This window comes from Kryptolebias marmoratus, linkage group LG14 (assembly GCF_001649575.2).
Source record: "Kryptolebias marmoratus isolate JLee-2015 linkage group LG14, ASM164957v2, whole genome shotgun sequence".
Lineage (NCBI taxonomy): Eukaryota > Metazoa > Chordata > Actinopteri > Cyprinodontiformes > Rivulidae > Kryptolebias > Kryptolebias marmoratus.
In genome coordinates this window covers 17463579-17475249 of record NC_051443.1, presented here as the reverse complement: position 1 = coordinate 17475249, position 11671 = coordinate 17463579, and the positions used below count along the sequence as shown (strand labels likewise).

General features: G+C 41.4%; 3 protein-coding genes across 5 annotated transcripts in view; all 3 read right to left on the bottom strand.

The window, feature by feature from the left end:
* Positions 1–2867, bottom strand: part of dgcr2 (DiGeorge syndrome critical region gene 2) — an 11368-nt gene extending 8501 nt beyond the window's left edge. For both annotated transcript variants that reach the window (XM_017410730.2, XM_017410731.3), the window contains exon 1: positions 2438–2867. In XM_017410730.2, coding sequence (XP_017266219.1) covers positions 2438–2519 — 82 coding nt within the window. In that variant the 5' untranslated portion in view covers positions 2520–2867. The remainder of the gene's footprint in view (positions 1–2437) is intronic.
* Positions 2868–5243: 2376 nt separating this feature from the next.
* On the bottom strand, positions 5244–8983 carry ess2 (ess-2 splicing factor homolog). Its single transcript, XM_017410505.3, has 10 exons — positions 8630–8983; positions 8066–8234; positions 7823–7906; positions 7538–7707; positions 6695–6812; positions 6432–6565; positions 6249–6351; positions 5999–6108; positions 5809–5924; positions 5244–5699 (listed from the first exon to the last, which is right to left on the bottom strand). The coding sequence occupies exons 1-10, from the start codon at positions 8771–8773 to the stop codon at positions 5420–5422; spliced, it is 1428 nt and encodes a 475-aa protein (XP_017265994.1). The 5' UTR covers positions 8774–8983; the 3' UTR covers positions 5244–5419.
* A 113-nt stretch (positions 8984–9096) lies between these two features.
* LOC108232663 (homeobox protein goosecoid-2) lies at positions 9097–11419 on the bottom strand. 2 transcript variants are annotated; one of them, XM_037979640.1, is made up of 3 exons: positions 10718–11419; positions 10378–10633; positions 9097–10258 (listed from the first exon to the last, which is right to left on the bottom strand). In XM_037979640.1, the coding sequence occupies exons 1-3, from the start codon at positions 10908–10910 to the stop codon at positions 10198–10200; spliced, it is 510 nt and encodes a 169-aa protein (XP_037835568.1). In that variant the 5' UTR covers positions 10911–11419; the 3' UTR covers positions 9097–10197. The 2 variants fall into 2 exon arrangements, with proteins under 2 accessions (XP_037835568.1, XP_017266068.1); XM_017410579.3 differs by having other exon boundaries at positions 10398–10633; positions 10718–11411.
* Positions 11420–11671: the final 252 nt, after the last annotated feature.

Below are 11671 nucleotides of genomic sequence, written 5' to 3'. Positions count from 1 at the left end.
CCCCCCCCCCCCCTCCTCGACTCTGTTCAGCTGAAGTATAACGGCACAGCGAAGCGACCTTGTGCAGCCGCCGCACCGTCTCCTGCCTCCGATGATTCATCACTGAGGTTTGCTGTTAAAAGCGGCGAGTGGGTACACGCCATGGTTTTCTTTTGTGCCACCTTACATTTAAAAAGCACCGCAGCTCTCCTGCACCGTGTTTTTAAAAAGCACTGCTGTCAGTTCTGTTTCGACAGCTACCCTGAAACCGAGCGGTTTTCAGATTGGGAAATAATGCACGCCGCTTGTGGTATTTTAATAGACTCATGAGAAGTTAAATACTTTTTTTTTTTCTCCTTCTTCATCACAGTTTTACTTCTGGTGTGACTTATTAAACACTTAAAATGGGAAGTAGTTCAACCACAGCGTACATCATGTCCACGACGAGGGAATAACTTCAGCATCTTGTGAGCAGGATGCGGTAAAACAAATAATAATTACAGCTCCTCTATGGTTTAGTTTTTGCTTTGTTTTCCTCCGGTCTTGATTTAGATTTAGATCAGATCGTTCTCACGCCATCCTGAAGGAGGAAATAATGCCACTGAAAACATACGGAGGACGTGACCTTTATGCTCCTATAAGTAAAAGGCTGATCGTTGGAAAAATTATGCCAGATAAAAGCTGCAATAATACATTTTTTTTCCTCCTAAATAAGCCATCAGGAGTAACACAGGTTGGCTGATTAGGCCCAGGGAAAAGTCCAACGAACCTTTACTTAAATAAATGACACTTTGCTTCAACATGTTGGCATCGTTTCTCACATTGAGTCTCTTTAAACCTAATCAAAAATGAGCTAATTTTAAGAGTCAGAGAGTCTTCGGATAAGCTACAGTTTAATGCAAAAAAAAAAAAACCACATATATGATATGTGGTTATTCCATATCATGGGAATAACCACAAAAACACTGAGCCTCCTGAGAGCTTTCTCATGTCCGTTTGACCAAATCTTCTGTCTGCTTTTACAGCCATCATATGATGCAGCGTTATGAATGTCAGACGGCCACAAAAGATTATTTTAATTCAAAATAAAGTCATCTGCGCTGCCTGAAAGATGGGTAAAGACGAACTAGATTTCAAGATTTAGTGGGTGCACGATTCCCAAACAGAAGCCTCTCAAAGTAAGAAGATTTGTGATTAAACTAATTTTTAAAAAAGGGGTTTGTAACACAAAAAAGTGTTGAGGTCCCTGTCAAATGAAAACAGTAAAAAAAAAAAAAAAAAAAATCACACCTCCACACACGAACGGTGCAAAATATCATCGCCCAAACAACCAGCAGAGGCTTCAAAAACATGCAGACGAGTGCGAACGACGACCTTCACTTTTAACGTGGCCCGGTCGAATCACACAAACAAACAAGTGTAGCACTGACTCAACATTTCAGCTCATTTTTAAAGCCCAATTCGATGACACACCGAGGCCGGCCAAACAGGGCCAAGCAGTCGCCAAAGAATCATCCATCAACAAAATGAACAGTGTGTGTGTGTGTTTGTGTTTTATTCGCTAGCCAGGCAAGAGGTCAGTTCTCTAGTTAAAGCCGAACAATAATGCGTTTATCCATGAGCCATGAACTGATAACAGTTTCTCTAATCCACACAATTGGCAGGATCACAAGACCGGTCCTGGAGGAAACCACAAGATGCATTTGTACTCTTGGAGCTTAAATAAAAAAAACGGGATTTCATTCTGAGTACAAATATAAGACCTCTGGTGACCTGAAGCCATTATCGTTTGGTGAAACAGATGTATATTTCAGCAGAGATAATGGGATCATTCCAGTAGAGGGCTGGAAGTAAATACATGCTATGTGCATGTGATCTCTTGTTGCATTCCTAGTTTCCAGCTTGGCCAAAATAAATCAAAATGTAACAAATCATAACATTTTAGTAAGCATAAAGGTTTTAGTGGTGGGGCTCATTGTGAGTCAGGTTTGGTGGTGCATTTAAAAACACAGCTTCAGCACTGAGGGACCAGGGAATGAGAGCTTTACATTCAAATAAATGAAGCTGCATGTTTTATACGCCTTCACGGCATCACTCCCCCAATACAGTTTAATCAATAAGCCAAAGTTCGCTTAATAAGCAACTATGAGTGGCGCGTTTTGGTCTATGGCAGCTGTAATAATTTAAAGGTAACCCATCTATATTAAATGTTACAGAATGGGTGTTTTATTTGGCCTGCTTTGGGGAGAAAATACCCCCGCCGCGCACACAGTACAGGCGGTCAAAAGCAGCAGGAAGGCGGTTGGGAGGAGCTACTCGAGTCCCCGGCTTGTCCGACAGGCCTTCGCGCCTGACCCCCCCCCCTCCTCCTTTGCTTCCAGCTGGAAATCTGTTTCTCCCGCTTTAGGATCACAAGTGGAAGAGGGGAATAAACAAATACAATAATAAAACTATTTACCTGTCCGTGGTGGGTCCGTTAGCGTGAGGACGAAGAGGAGGGAGAAGAGGACGAAACTGCTGCTGTCAGCCTTCGGCAACATTTATCCTCCATTCATAGTAACTCCTCTATCCAGAAATGTAAAAATATACCCGTGGATCTGCAACGCCTCCGCCCTCCTCTAAAATTATCAGGGCCAACACTTGACGCAGTTTCTACCCATTTTCACGCACCCAAGGCGTCGACGAACCAAAGACGACGAGGTAAACGGAGCATAGTCGCAGCAGTCCGCGACGGAGAGCGTAGTTAATCTGGCCCGAGCTGCTAACGTCAGCTAGCCTAGCGTCGACCGTTGGCGGCTCGGTGCGGAGCGGAGCGGCGCTCGTTCAAGATGGCCGCCGGACTCCCTTTCACAACAATCCCAAACATGCAGCGCACCAGGCAGGACATCAGCTGGAGGTGCTGCCGGGGCGGAGTTCAGCTCGGTATATAAACAGTCTGCGTGTGTGTGTGTGTGTGTGGGCAGGGTAGAGCCTCAGTGAGGAGAGGAAAAAACTTTAAACTGTTAAAAGAAATAAAGAAAGAGGGTAAGTATCAGGGGGGACATGGCGCAGCTGGTGGGCAGGTGTTGTGCCCAATTCTGTGACCCCGACAATCATGTGACCCAAATAAGACAGCTGTTCAGCACTGAGCTCTGGACACACGGGGAAGATAAAGTAAAACATTTGTGGAACTTTACTGAAAAAAAAATCACAATTTACCCCATTTTCAAGAACTACACAACCCCTCACACATCACTAATATCTTAAATTAGTTTTGCTATTGTGAATTTGTAACAGATATGCATTTACTAAGTCATCCAACATCCTAATTTCCACTTTATAGATAAAGCACACTTTAAATATTAATCCTATATGATCTTATGTTGATTTGTACCTGATGATATGACTTATACTCTTATGTATGTTTAGATTTATTAAGCACTTTTTAAGATTGCTTGCACATTTAGCTTCTTTTTTAATTTGTCATGATTTCATTTTTTTTAAACTATTTTGTGTTTTTTGACATCTGCAGATGATGTATTTTAATTTCACCTTTGGCCTTAAAGCTTCTAACAAGAGCACAGAAAGGTCCTCTTTATATTCAGTGTTTGCAACTTACAGCTGCAAGAAGAAGTCTCTGATTAACCTTGATTTATATTCTGTTTACACAAAAAAAGTCACAGTTACAGACACAACTAAATCTGACTGAGCTGTGCTTTAATCGTTCATCAGACTAAAAAGGTCAGAGTATCTATGTTTATGCAAAGAAAAAATAAATATATCTTTTGAAGGGGAGGTTTGTGATAAGGAGGTGTGATGACAGGAAGTGCAGAGGTGTCCTAAGGTCAAACTTTGTTTTTACCAGGAAAAAAAAACCTGTTTCCACGAGTCCTGCATTAAGAGCACAACACTAACACCCTTTCATCATAAAGTTACCTGGAATTATTCATCCATAACTCATTTCATGATTTGTTTATATGTCAATAAATCCCTGTGTTGTTGAGTTTCTCACATGGGATTTCATGGCCTTCAACTAGTGTGAGAACCCTAAGAGTGACAAGCATCAACCAATTTAAGGCTTATTTACAATATTATTATGTTTATCAGTTTGTTACATTTGGTTAGAACAGAGAAACTAAACTAAAGAACAAACCTGCAGTTCTTTAGGAGGGATGCTGCGAACCTCAGAATTTTGCCTTTGCTGAGCTGTTTTATATGCTGAGCTCACTTTACTGTGAAATATTCAGGAACTAAAACAGTTTGTCAAATTATGACTTAAATGAAATTCAGAAAAACACTTTATAAGCAATCAATTAAAAACACAAAAGGAGACTTTCTTGAAACTGTAATCGAGGTTGCAGACGAGCTCAACAGTTGCCTCGCCAGAGAAAAGCTTTAAAATGTTGATATTTGTTCTTAAATATACAATAAAATTTGCTTAGATATTTAAAAATATTTATTCATTTAGATATTTAAAAAACCCAGTCTAATAACAGGCTCACAGGCTCAAGCATAAAACTGCAGATTTTAGAGGCTATGATGAGAGTTTAGGAGTTAAGGACAAAAGAAGTTTCTGTGGGACATTAAAATGAGTGAGAAAACTGAGCTTATTTTAAATGTTCAATTCAATATAACTTTAGAGAACTACTTTAGTGACTATTATAGATGTGAAACTTGTTTTAAATGCAGTCGGTTCTAGTAGAAGTGTTTCAAACACACACATCAACAAAAGGGTAGCTTTAATCACGTAATGCACAGAAATGAGTAAAAATCTAAATCTGATTTTCTCCTGGAAGAAATCCCTGCTGAGGAACCACCAGCCAGCCACAGATTATAGATAAAAATTTAAAGATGTTACAAATATTCCAGACAACAGACTGAGGGTGTGTCGGAGTATTTCAGGAAACTATAACTACGTCATCTGATGATAAAATAAATTGCTGTTGTTTTTTTTTCTGGATTTTATTTAGCTCAAATTCTTTAAAGTGATAAAATGCAGATTTCCTAGAAAAGTTCAGCCCAGATTCTTTTTGTAAAACCTGCAACTGAAGATAATGGTGAACATAAACAATCATTTACAGTAAATGTGAGGTTCCTGGAGGTCCTGAAGTTGTTTTTTTCTTTGAGGTTTGAAATTAAAAAATGTAACATTATACAACTTACTTGTCCTAAAGGCGAACATGGACGTGTTGTGCTTGATCTCATGATCTTAGTTGTTTCTGTTAATCTCAGGAACCGTACAATATTAACAAAAATACATTTAACTGAAAGAAAGGAGGCCAAAATGTGTTTCACAGTAAAGCTTATTAATAAAATACAACACATAAATACAAAAAAAAAATTCTTCAATCCACTGTACATACTTTTAATGTCTGAGAAATCTGTTGCTTGAATGCCATGATAAGTCTCCCCACGTTATAACGAGTCCTTTTTCTCTACGACCTGAGCAGAGCGGCTCCTTTTAGAAAAAATCGGAGGCCTTGCCTCTCTTGGGAAGCTGCAGCAGATTGTCCGTGAGCGACGTGAGGTCCTGAGCGCTCGGGGTCTTGGCTTTGTTCGGCGTCGGCGTTCCAGAGGGCGTGGCCGGTCCGCTGAAGGGAGTCTTGCAGGGGGTCACTCTATGTGAGGGCGAAGGGGTGTAGCTTGCCCGCAGCGCCTTGTCGGTGTATTTGCTGGACGTCCGGTTCACAAGCCGCTGCAGGGCGGGGGTGAGGGCCGGGCTCAGACCTTTAGGCGTGAGGCTGCAACGCAGAAATCAAGTCCTGTTAGATTGCGGCGGGAAACAATCTGACAAGTGTATTAAACTGCTATAAGAGCTAATCAAGAGACGAGGCAGGTAAGTTTCATTACCTTGCGAGGTTTTCTGTAACTTTTCTCAACGCTTCCTGTTTCTTTGCACGGTTTTTAGCGGCAGCCTCGTTAGCCATCTTCAAGCCCAACCGCTCTCGTCTTCCTGGCTCCGGTATCTTTTAAAAAACAACGATCGACGTCAACATTTCACAACGGATGAGCAAAAGCTCCATCCCTGAACAGTAACCACCTTGAACGACGGGCCGTGGTTCCTCTCGACGTATGGCGTGTCTGATCCGTCCAGGCGAAATGGGGTGCTCTCGATCTCACCCCAGGTCATCAGAGGAGACTCAGAAACACCTGAGGGCCACAGAGGACTTTAGAAAAATACTCCAAACGAGGCAATGACACGCAGGCCAGCGTTACTTTACTTGATTAGGTCGCCCAGCTTCAACTTAAAGCTCAGATCTGTGGTATCTGAGGTGGATTTAAAGACCCACCTGGTGCAGGGGACGGAGTCCGTTCATAACCGTATCCATTCACTTTTGGAGATTCGTGTGGTATGAGCTCTTTCCCATCAGGCCCCACTTTGCCCTGTTTAAACTGCAAACAAAAACATGTTATCGTTTAGGCTAATATGTCTCAGCGAACGAATGACTAAAATATTGCTTTGCTGAACGTACCTGTGCGTTGAGGGCCGCAGCTTGCTGAATCTGGCTTTTGTTGAGAGCCTTGCTGAACGGATCTCCAACAAAACGAGTGTTCTTGTGAACAACCTCTCTTGGCTTCTTAAAAACAGCATCGTCGTCTTTAACACCTAAAAACAAAAGGTTTTAAAAGATGAAAAGGAGCATCATTCTCCCACTCATAGCAGAGTTTAGTGAATTTTGTGCTTTAATACAAAGGTTTTCAGGTAAACAGAGCTATCTGTGTTTGAGCTCCACACCTTCTGGATAATACATCAAGGCGTTCTTTGCTTTGTACTCCCATGTCTCCAGTCCCGCTTTGACGCATTCAAGAGCAGCTTTTTCTGCCGACGGTAAGGCGAGGTTCTCCTCGTGGCGCTAAAAACAAACGCAGGAGGGTTTTTGATCCCGTTTGTACATTTACACAACAGTATTCCAACATTTAGCATGTTTTTCTTAACAAAAAATGTAATTCTGACTACCATATTTACAGTTATGGGATGTGTCATTTGTCTTCCTGATGACATGTGCTCAAACTACAGCCCCCAAAAGTTTGTCAAATGTTTTACGTCAATCCACAGAAACTATTAACATTTTTTTGTTTGGTTATTTTTATTTATCTAACAAAAATCAGATAAAACATCCTTGGAGTGTTACAAGTTCTGACAACAGCTGGTTGTTAAAAGCCAACTAGAAAGCAACCCCGGCAGAAAATGTGATTTTTCAACTTATTTTACTTGATTAAATAAAAAGATACGATTCTGACACAACAGCAGGCTACAAACATATGTTACTCAAACTAGGCTTTCCAAATTACCTTTCAGGTTTTGAAGCTTTTTTGTTATTTATTCAAAACTAGTTCCAACTTGAAGCTGTTACATTCCACCAAATCAACTTAATTTAACATAATAAATCATCCATTTCTCAGGCTTTTTGTAATTCTTGTAATGATGAGTTTGAGGGAAGAATCACCATGGCAACATTTGAAGCTCCTCATTAATGAAGCCTTTCTCAGAGGCATGGTTTGAGACATTAAGCCACACAGCTGTAATCCAAGCATTTTGCTACTTCGGATTTACCATAAATAGTCTGCGCAGACCAACCTGTTTGAACTCGGCTTCCGCCTCATATAACCACGCGTGCTTCAGCTTCTCCTTGTCTTCCGCCAGATCCATGATCTGCTCGAACGACGCGTTATCCTCACTGGTATTTTTAGCGAGGAAACGATCCAAACTGGGCAGTTTTTTCTCCTCCCCGTCTTCGTCCCTTTTTTCTATGGAGCAAGCATTTGTTAAAATAAGAACAAATAACTACTCGACCTGTGTACGCTCGTTCTTAAACAAGGCGAGGGAGAGAGTGGCGTGAGAAACAATCTGAACATGACATACCGACGTCTAAACCTTTACTGCAGTACGTAGAGGAGGGAGATCCTGGGTGACCAACCGGTGTCTCAAAGCTGGCAGGAGTCACATCTTGCAGACAAAGAGGGAAAAAAAGGACATTCATAAGAGCCTGAATAAATCCTTTATACTGAACAGCAGAAACAAACAAAAGCTGCTTTCATTTCTTAAATAAGTAGGAGATGCAATCAGACACACTGTTTATTATTACTCCATTTGTTTTCCACTCACAAGGTGCAGAGGATTGAGGGGTAGATTTGGTCAAAGATGATCCGTATCGGATGGATATCTCCCTCATCCTCTCAAGGTCTCCGTTCTCCTCTGCCTCCAGGTAATCCTTCTGCGCTTGCAATTTTGTGACATCGGGAAAGAAGTCCCTCTGGATGATTTTCTCCAAACTCTGTCAAAAACAGCCAAGTGCACAAAGCAGAGTTTAGTAATAGCACATTAAATAGTATGATGTGTTTATCCTATAGTAAGAGGAGACATTTTTACAAACATATGAGCCTGATGGATTGCCTAATGTGGCCCATCACTTGCTGTAGCAGTCATCTTAAGAAACTCATATATTTATATCCAATTGATGCTGTTTCATCATTGTATAAACATTATGTCCAATTTAACCCTCACCAAGATATTATACATTATCAAATTACGAAGGATAAACAGTTTGTGACTCCTTGACTTGAAGCTACAGTGGACAAAATAATATTATAAACATAAAGATTATTTGGGCTAGTGACCCAGTGCTTTGTTTATTTTTGGGTTAGGTGTGTTAGTTTCACATCTTCTCACCTCAATGTACTCCTCTTCATCGAGGATTTTTCTCTTTAACCTTCCCTTCTCCTGCTCCTCAGGTTCACGGAGAGCCACCGTGGTGACCGCCGAAGGTACGAGAGTCCCGGACAAGGCTTTCCTCACGCTCCCGCTACCCTCCATGGTTGTGGAGGCTGCTGTTAGCTTCCTTAGCCGAAAGACAGCACGCGAGCTTACGACTATAAAGTTAACCAATAAATGATAACCAGGCAAAAATATTAAACTTTAAAGAAACGCCTAAAAGACTTAGTCGACGTTTAAATAGTTACACAATTAGGATAGTATGATGTTCGCCACATTGAAGCTAACTTTTAGCCACGACGCTAGCGTTCCGTACACAAAACGTACTTACGTAACGTCTGAGTGAACGTCACCGGATGTTACGCCACTGAAAACAAGAATTTTCAGTATAAAAGTCACCAGCATCCCAATATTCCTACTGTCGAGTCGGAAATTTTTTTATTTATTTATTTACTTATTTAATTCTTTTTAAATAAATGAATGTTTTCTTGTGTGGTATGAATTTACAGGATGGAGTTTAAATAAACACGAGAGCCAAACAGGAATTATTTATTAAGTTAAAGCGATATAATGTTCAAACAATAGAGTGGGTTCAAAATGCTTAAAAAGCTGTTTCTGTGACACTTCATTAGGATTTTCATCCGGCAAAATAACAAAAGGTTAGATCAAAACAAAAAGACAATGGATTTTAAAGAAAAAAAAAAACAATTTTACCTAAATATTTCTTAATGCTTTTTAGGTTGTGGATTTTTAAACTTGGACTTTTCTTTTTCAAATGAATAAAATAAAGTCACTTGCAACTCATTTTCAGTGTGACTAATATAGCTTTAGGATGCCAGTGTTAATACAGAGTTCCAATAAATTGGTCTAATTTGCACATTACATTAATTAATAAAAAAACATGCATTGATTTTTTGCTATTTTTATATATTTAACTGAAGTAAAATCTCTACATCTGCTGCAACAGTAGAGTAGAAAATATCCACAGAGGCTGGATTATTTGAGGTCTGGCTAAATTCACCAGAAGAGGGGATAAAAAAGGGAGGGGAAAGGAAACAGAAATTAAGAATAAATATGATGCTGAAATTTACCCTCACAAGCAGAAAAATACATCATATAATTACTGTAACTGTGTAGAGTTTGTATTGACACTTAGCTTAAAAAGAGTGTGTATTTTCTAAATTAAAACATGTAACTCTGAGTTTTCTGCATATGTAATTTGTAAACTGAACAGTTTGAACATTAGTTATTCGTGTTGTTAGAAAATTACTCCATCAGTTTTAAACAAAGCTATATTTATTCAAGAGAACATATTATTTTGTACAACTTGTGCAAAAAATACAAATAAAAACAAACCATAAACACTATATTCAGCTTTGGATGCCAGTTGCATAAAACCAACCAGGACAGCATGCCTACAGTTATTTGATAAAACTGAAACAAAATGATGAGCTTAGCTTCTTTTTTTGTCTAATACACAGCATATCTGTGTCATGTTTCAGCAGCGCATTAGTTTTCAGTGTTTCCTACAACAAATGAAAGTCTTTTCTGGCGTCTCCACTTCGCTCTTCGGTTTTTAAACCAAACCTGTGATGGATGGAGGGGGTAGGAAGAAAAAGAAGAGTTTTTATGATATAAATAATAACTTTTTATGACGTCCTGCAAATGCGCAATCTGGCACAGCGTTCGTGTTTACATTAACGCACCAGTCCGAAACGCAGCTCACCTCCACTCTTTCTTCTCTTAAGTGAGTGCGCTGCGCGAGCTTCTCTCTCGTGTTCACGTCTGGGTACTGATTCTGCAGGAAGAGCTCCTCCAGCGCGTCCAGCTGCTCCTCGGTGAAGATGGTGCGGTGGCGCCTGGTGCGCCTCTGCGCCTGAACGGCCGCCTGCTCCTCCCGGTGCGCGTCCGCGGGCCTGCGGGGCTCCGAGAGCACCGCCGCTCCCCATCCAAACTGACAGGCTGCGAGCACGAGATTCAGATGCGTTTGGAGCCCCCCCCCCCAAAATAAAAAATAACCCCCCCTGAAGACGAGCTCGGTCCTACCTTCGTGGATGAAATCCGTGTGGAGCAGGTCGGCGCAGCGAGAGCAGTAGCAGCAGCAGCACAGGCAGGCGTGACGCGCGGGCTCGCCCTTCTCCCTCAGCCCGCCCGCCCCACCGCCGCTCGGGCATTTGCTCAGGATGTCTTCAATGCTGAAGGGGAACTTCTGTCTCTCCATCTTGGCGAGTCCATCCATGCCCAAGGAACGCAGAAGCAGAAGCAGCAGCGGTGGGGAGGCCACAGGTTGGAGACACGCAACACTTTGGTTGACTTCAGCCTCAGCTGCTCCTCTCCTAAAAAGGGACCCCAGCCCTTATAGGGGCCCCTAAAAAAAGAAGGAGGAAAAAAAAACAGATAGATGAAGTAAAACCATAATCCCCCACCCATGTGGAGCAGACACATAAAACGGTTGAAACTTAATTCCTGGCTAATCTGGGCCGTTTTGTGAAGAGGTTAGGGAGGACGGCAGATTCAGTTAATCTCGCCTCGTTCCTTTTCTTCGCGCCGAATCAGATATCGCTGCGTAAAAAAGCGGAAAAGCGGAGAGCTCCCTAAAATCCTCATTGTTGAGGGGTTTTTATTTCTTTTTTTTAGAGAGAGAGAAAAGGAGATTGCTCGGTATTAGAAACCTGGACTTAAAGATGAACATCTGTGGCGCGCGGCCCTGAGACTTTGGCGAATTTAAGGATTAGCCTTTAAATTATTTTTTTTTATAACAACCCCTGTCCCTTTTTTCCCCCTGTCGTGCTTGAACCTGGAGTGATTGTGCGCAAATTGACAGAGGCGCGGTGACACTGATGGGATTGCACTAAATGCAGATAATTCAACATATCCGTCCGGATGATTTGTATTCACAATCGTGCGTCCTGCGTCTTATCTGTGCGCCGCAGTCTGTCCGGGCTGACTCCTCTGACAATGCGCACAGTCGGGGTAAAGCTATTACAGGTTAAATTCATC

Bases quoted from the DNA above. Each gene is read 5' to 3' on its own strand.
- ess2 (XM_017410505.3), bottom strand. From the start codon at position 8,773: ATGGAGGGTAGCGGGAGCGTGAGGAAAGCCTTGTCCGGGACTCTCGTA. The intron at 6,813-7,537 runs GTTGGTCTGCGC...GTTTGTTTTTAG, and splicing joins CGGAAGCCGAGTTCAAACAG to CGCCACGAGGAGAACCTCGC. The intron at 6,352-6,431 runs GTACGTTCAGCA...TTTTGTTTGCAG, and splicing joins CTGCGGCCCTCAACGCACAG to TTTAAACAGGGCAAAGTGGG.
- LOC108232663 (XM_037979640.1), bottom strand. From the start codon at position 10,910: ATGGATGGACTCGCCAAGATGGAGAGACAGAAGTTCCCCTTCAGCATT. The intron at 10,634-10,717 runs GTAGGACCGAGC...TCGTGCTCGCAG, and splicing joins CACGGATTTCATCCACGAAG to CCTGTCAGTTTGGATGGGGA. The intron at 10,259-10,377 runs GTGCGTTAATGT...CATCCATCACAG, and splicing joins GTGAGCTGCGTTTCGGACTG to GTTTGGTTTAAAAACCGAAG.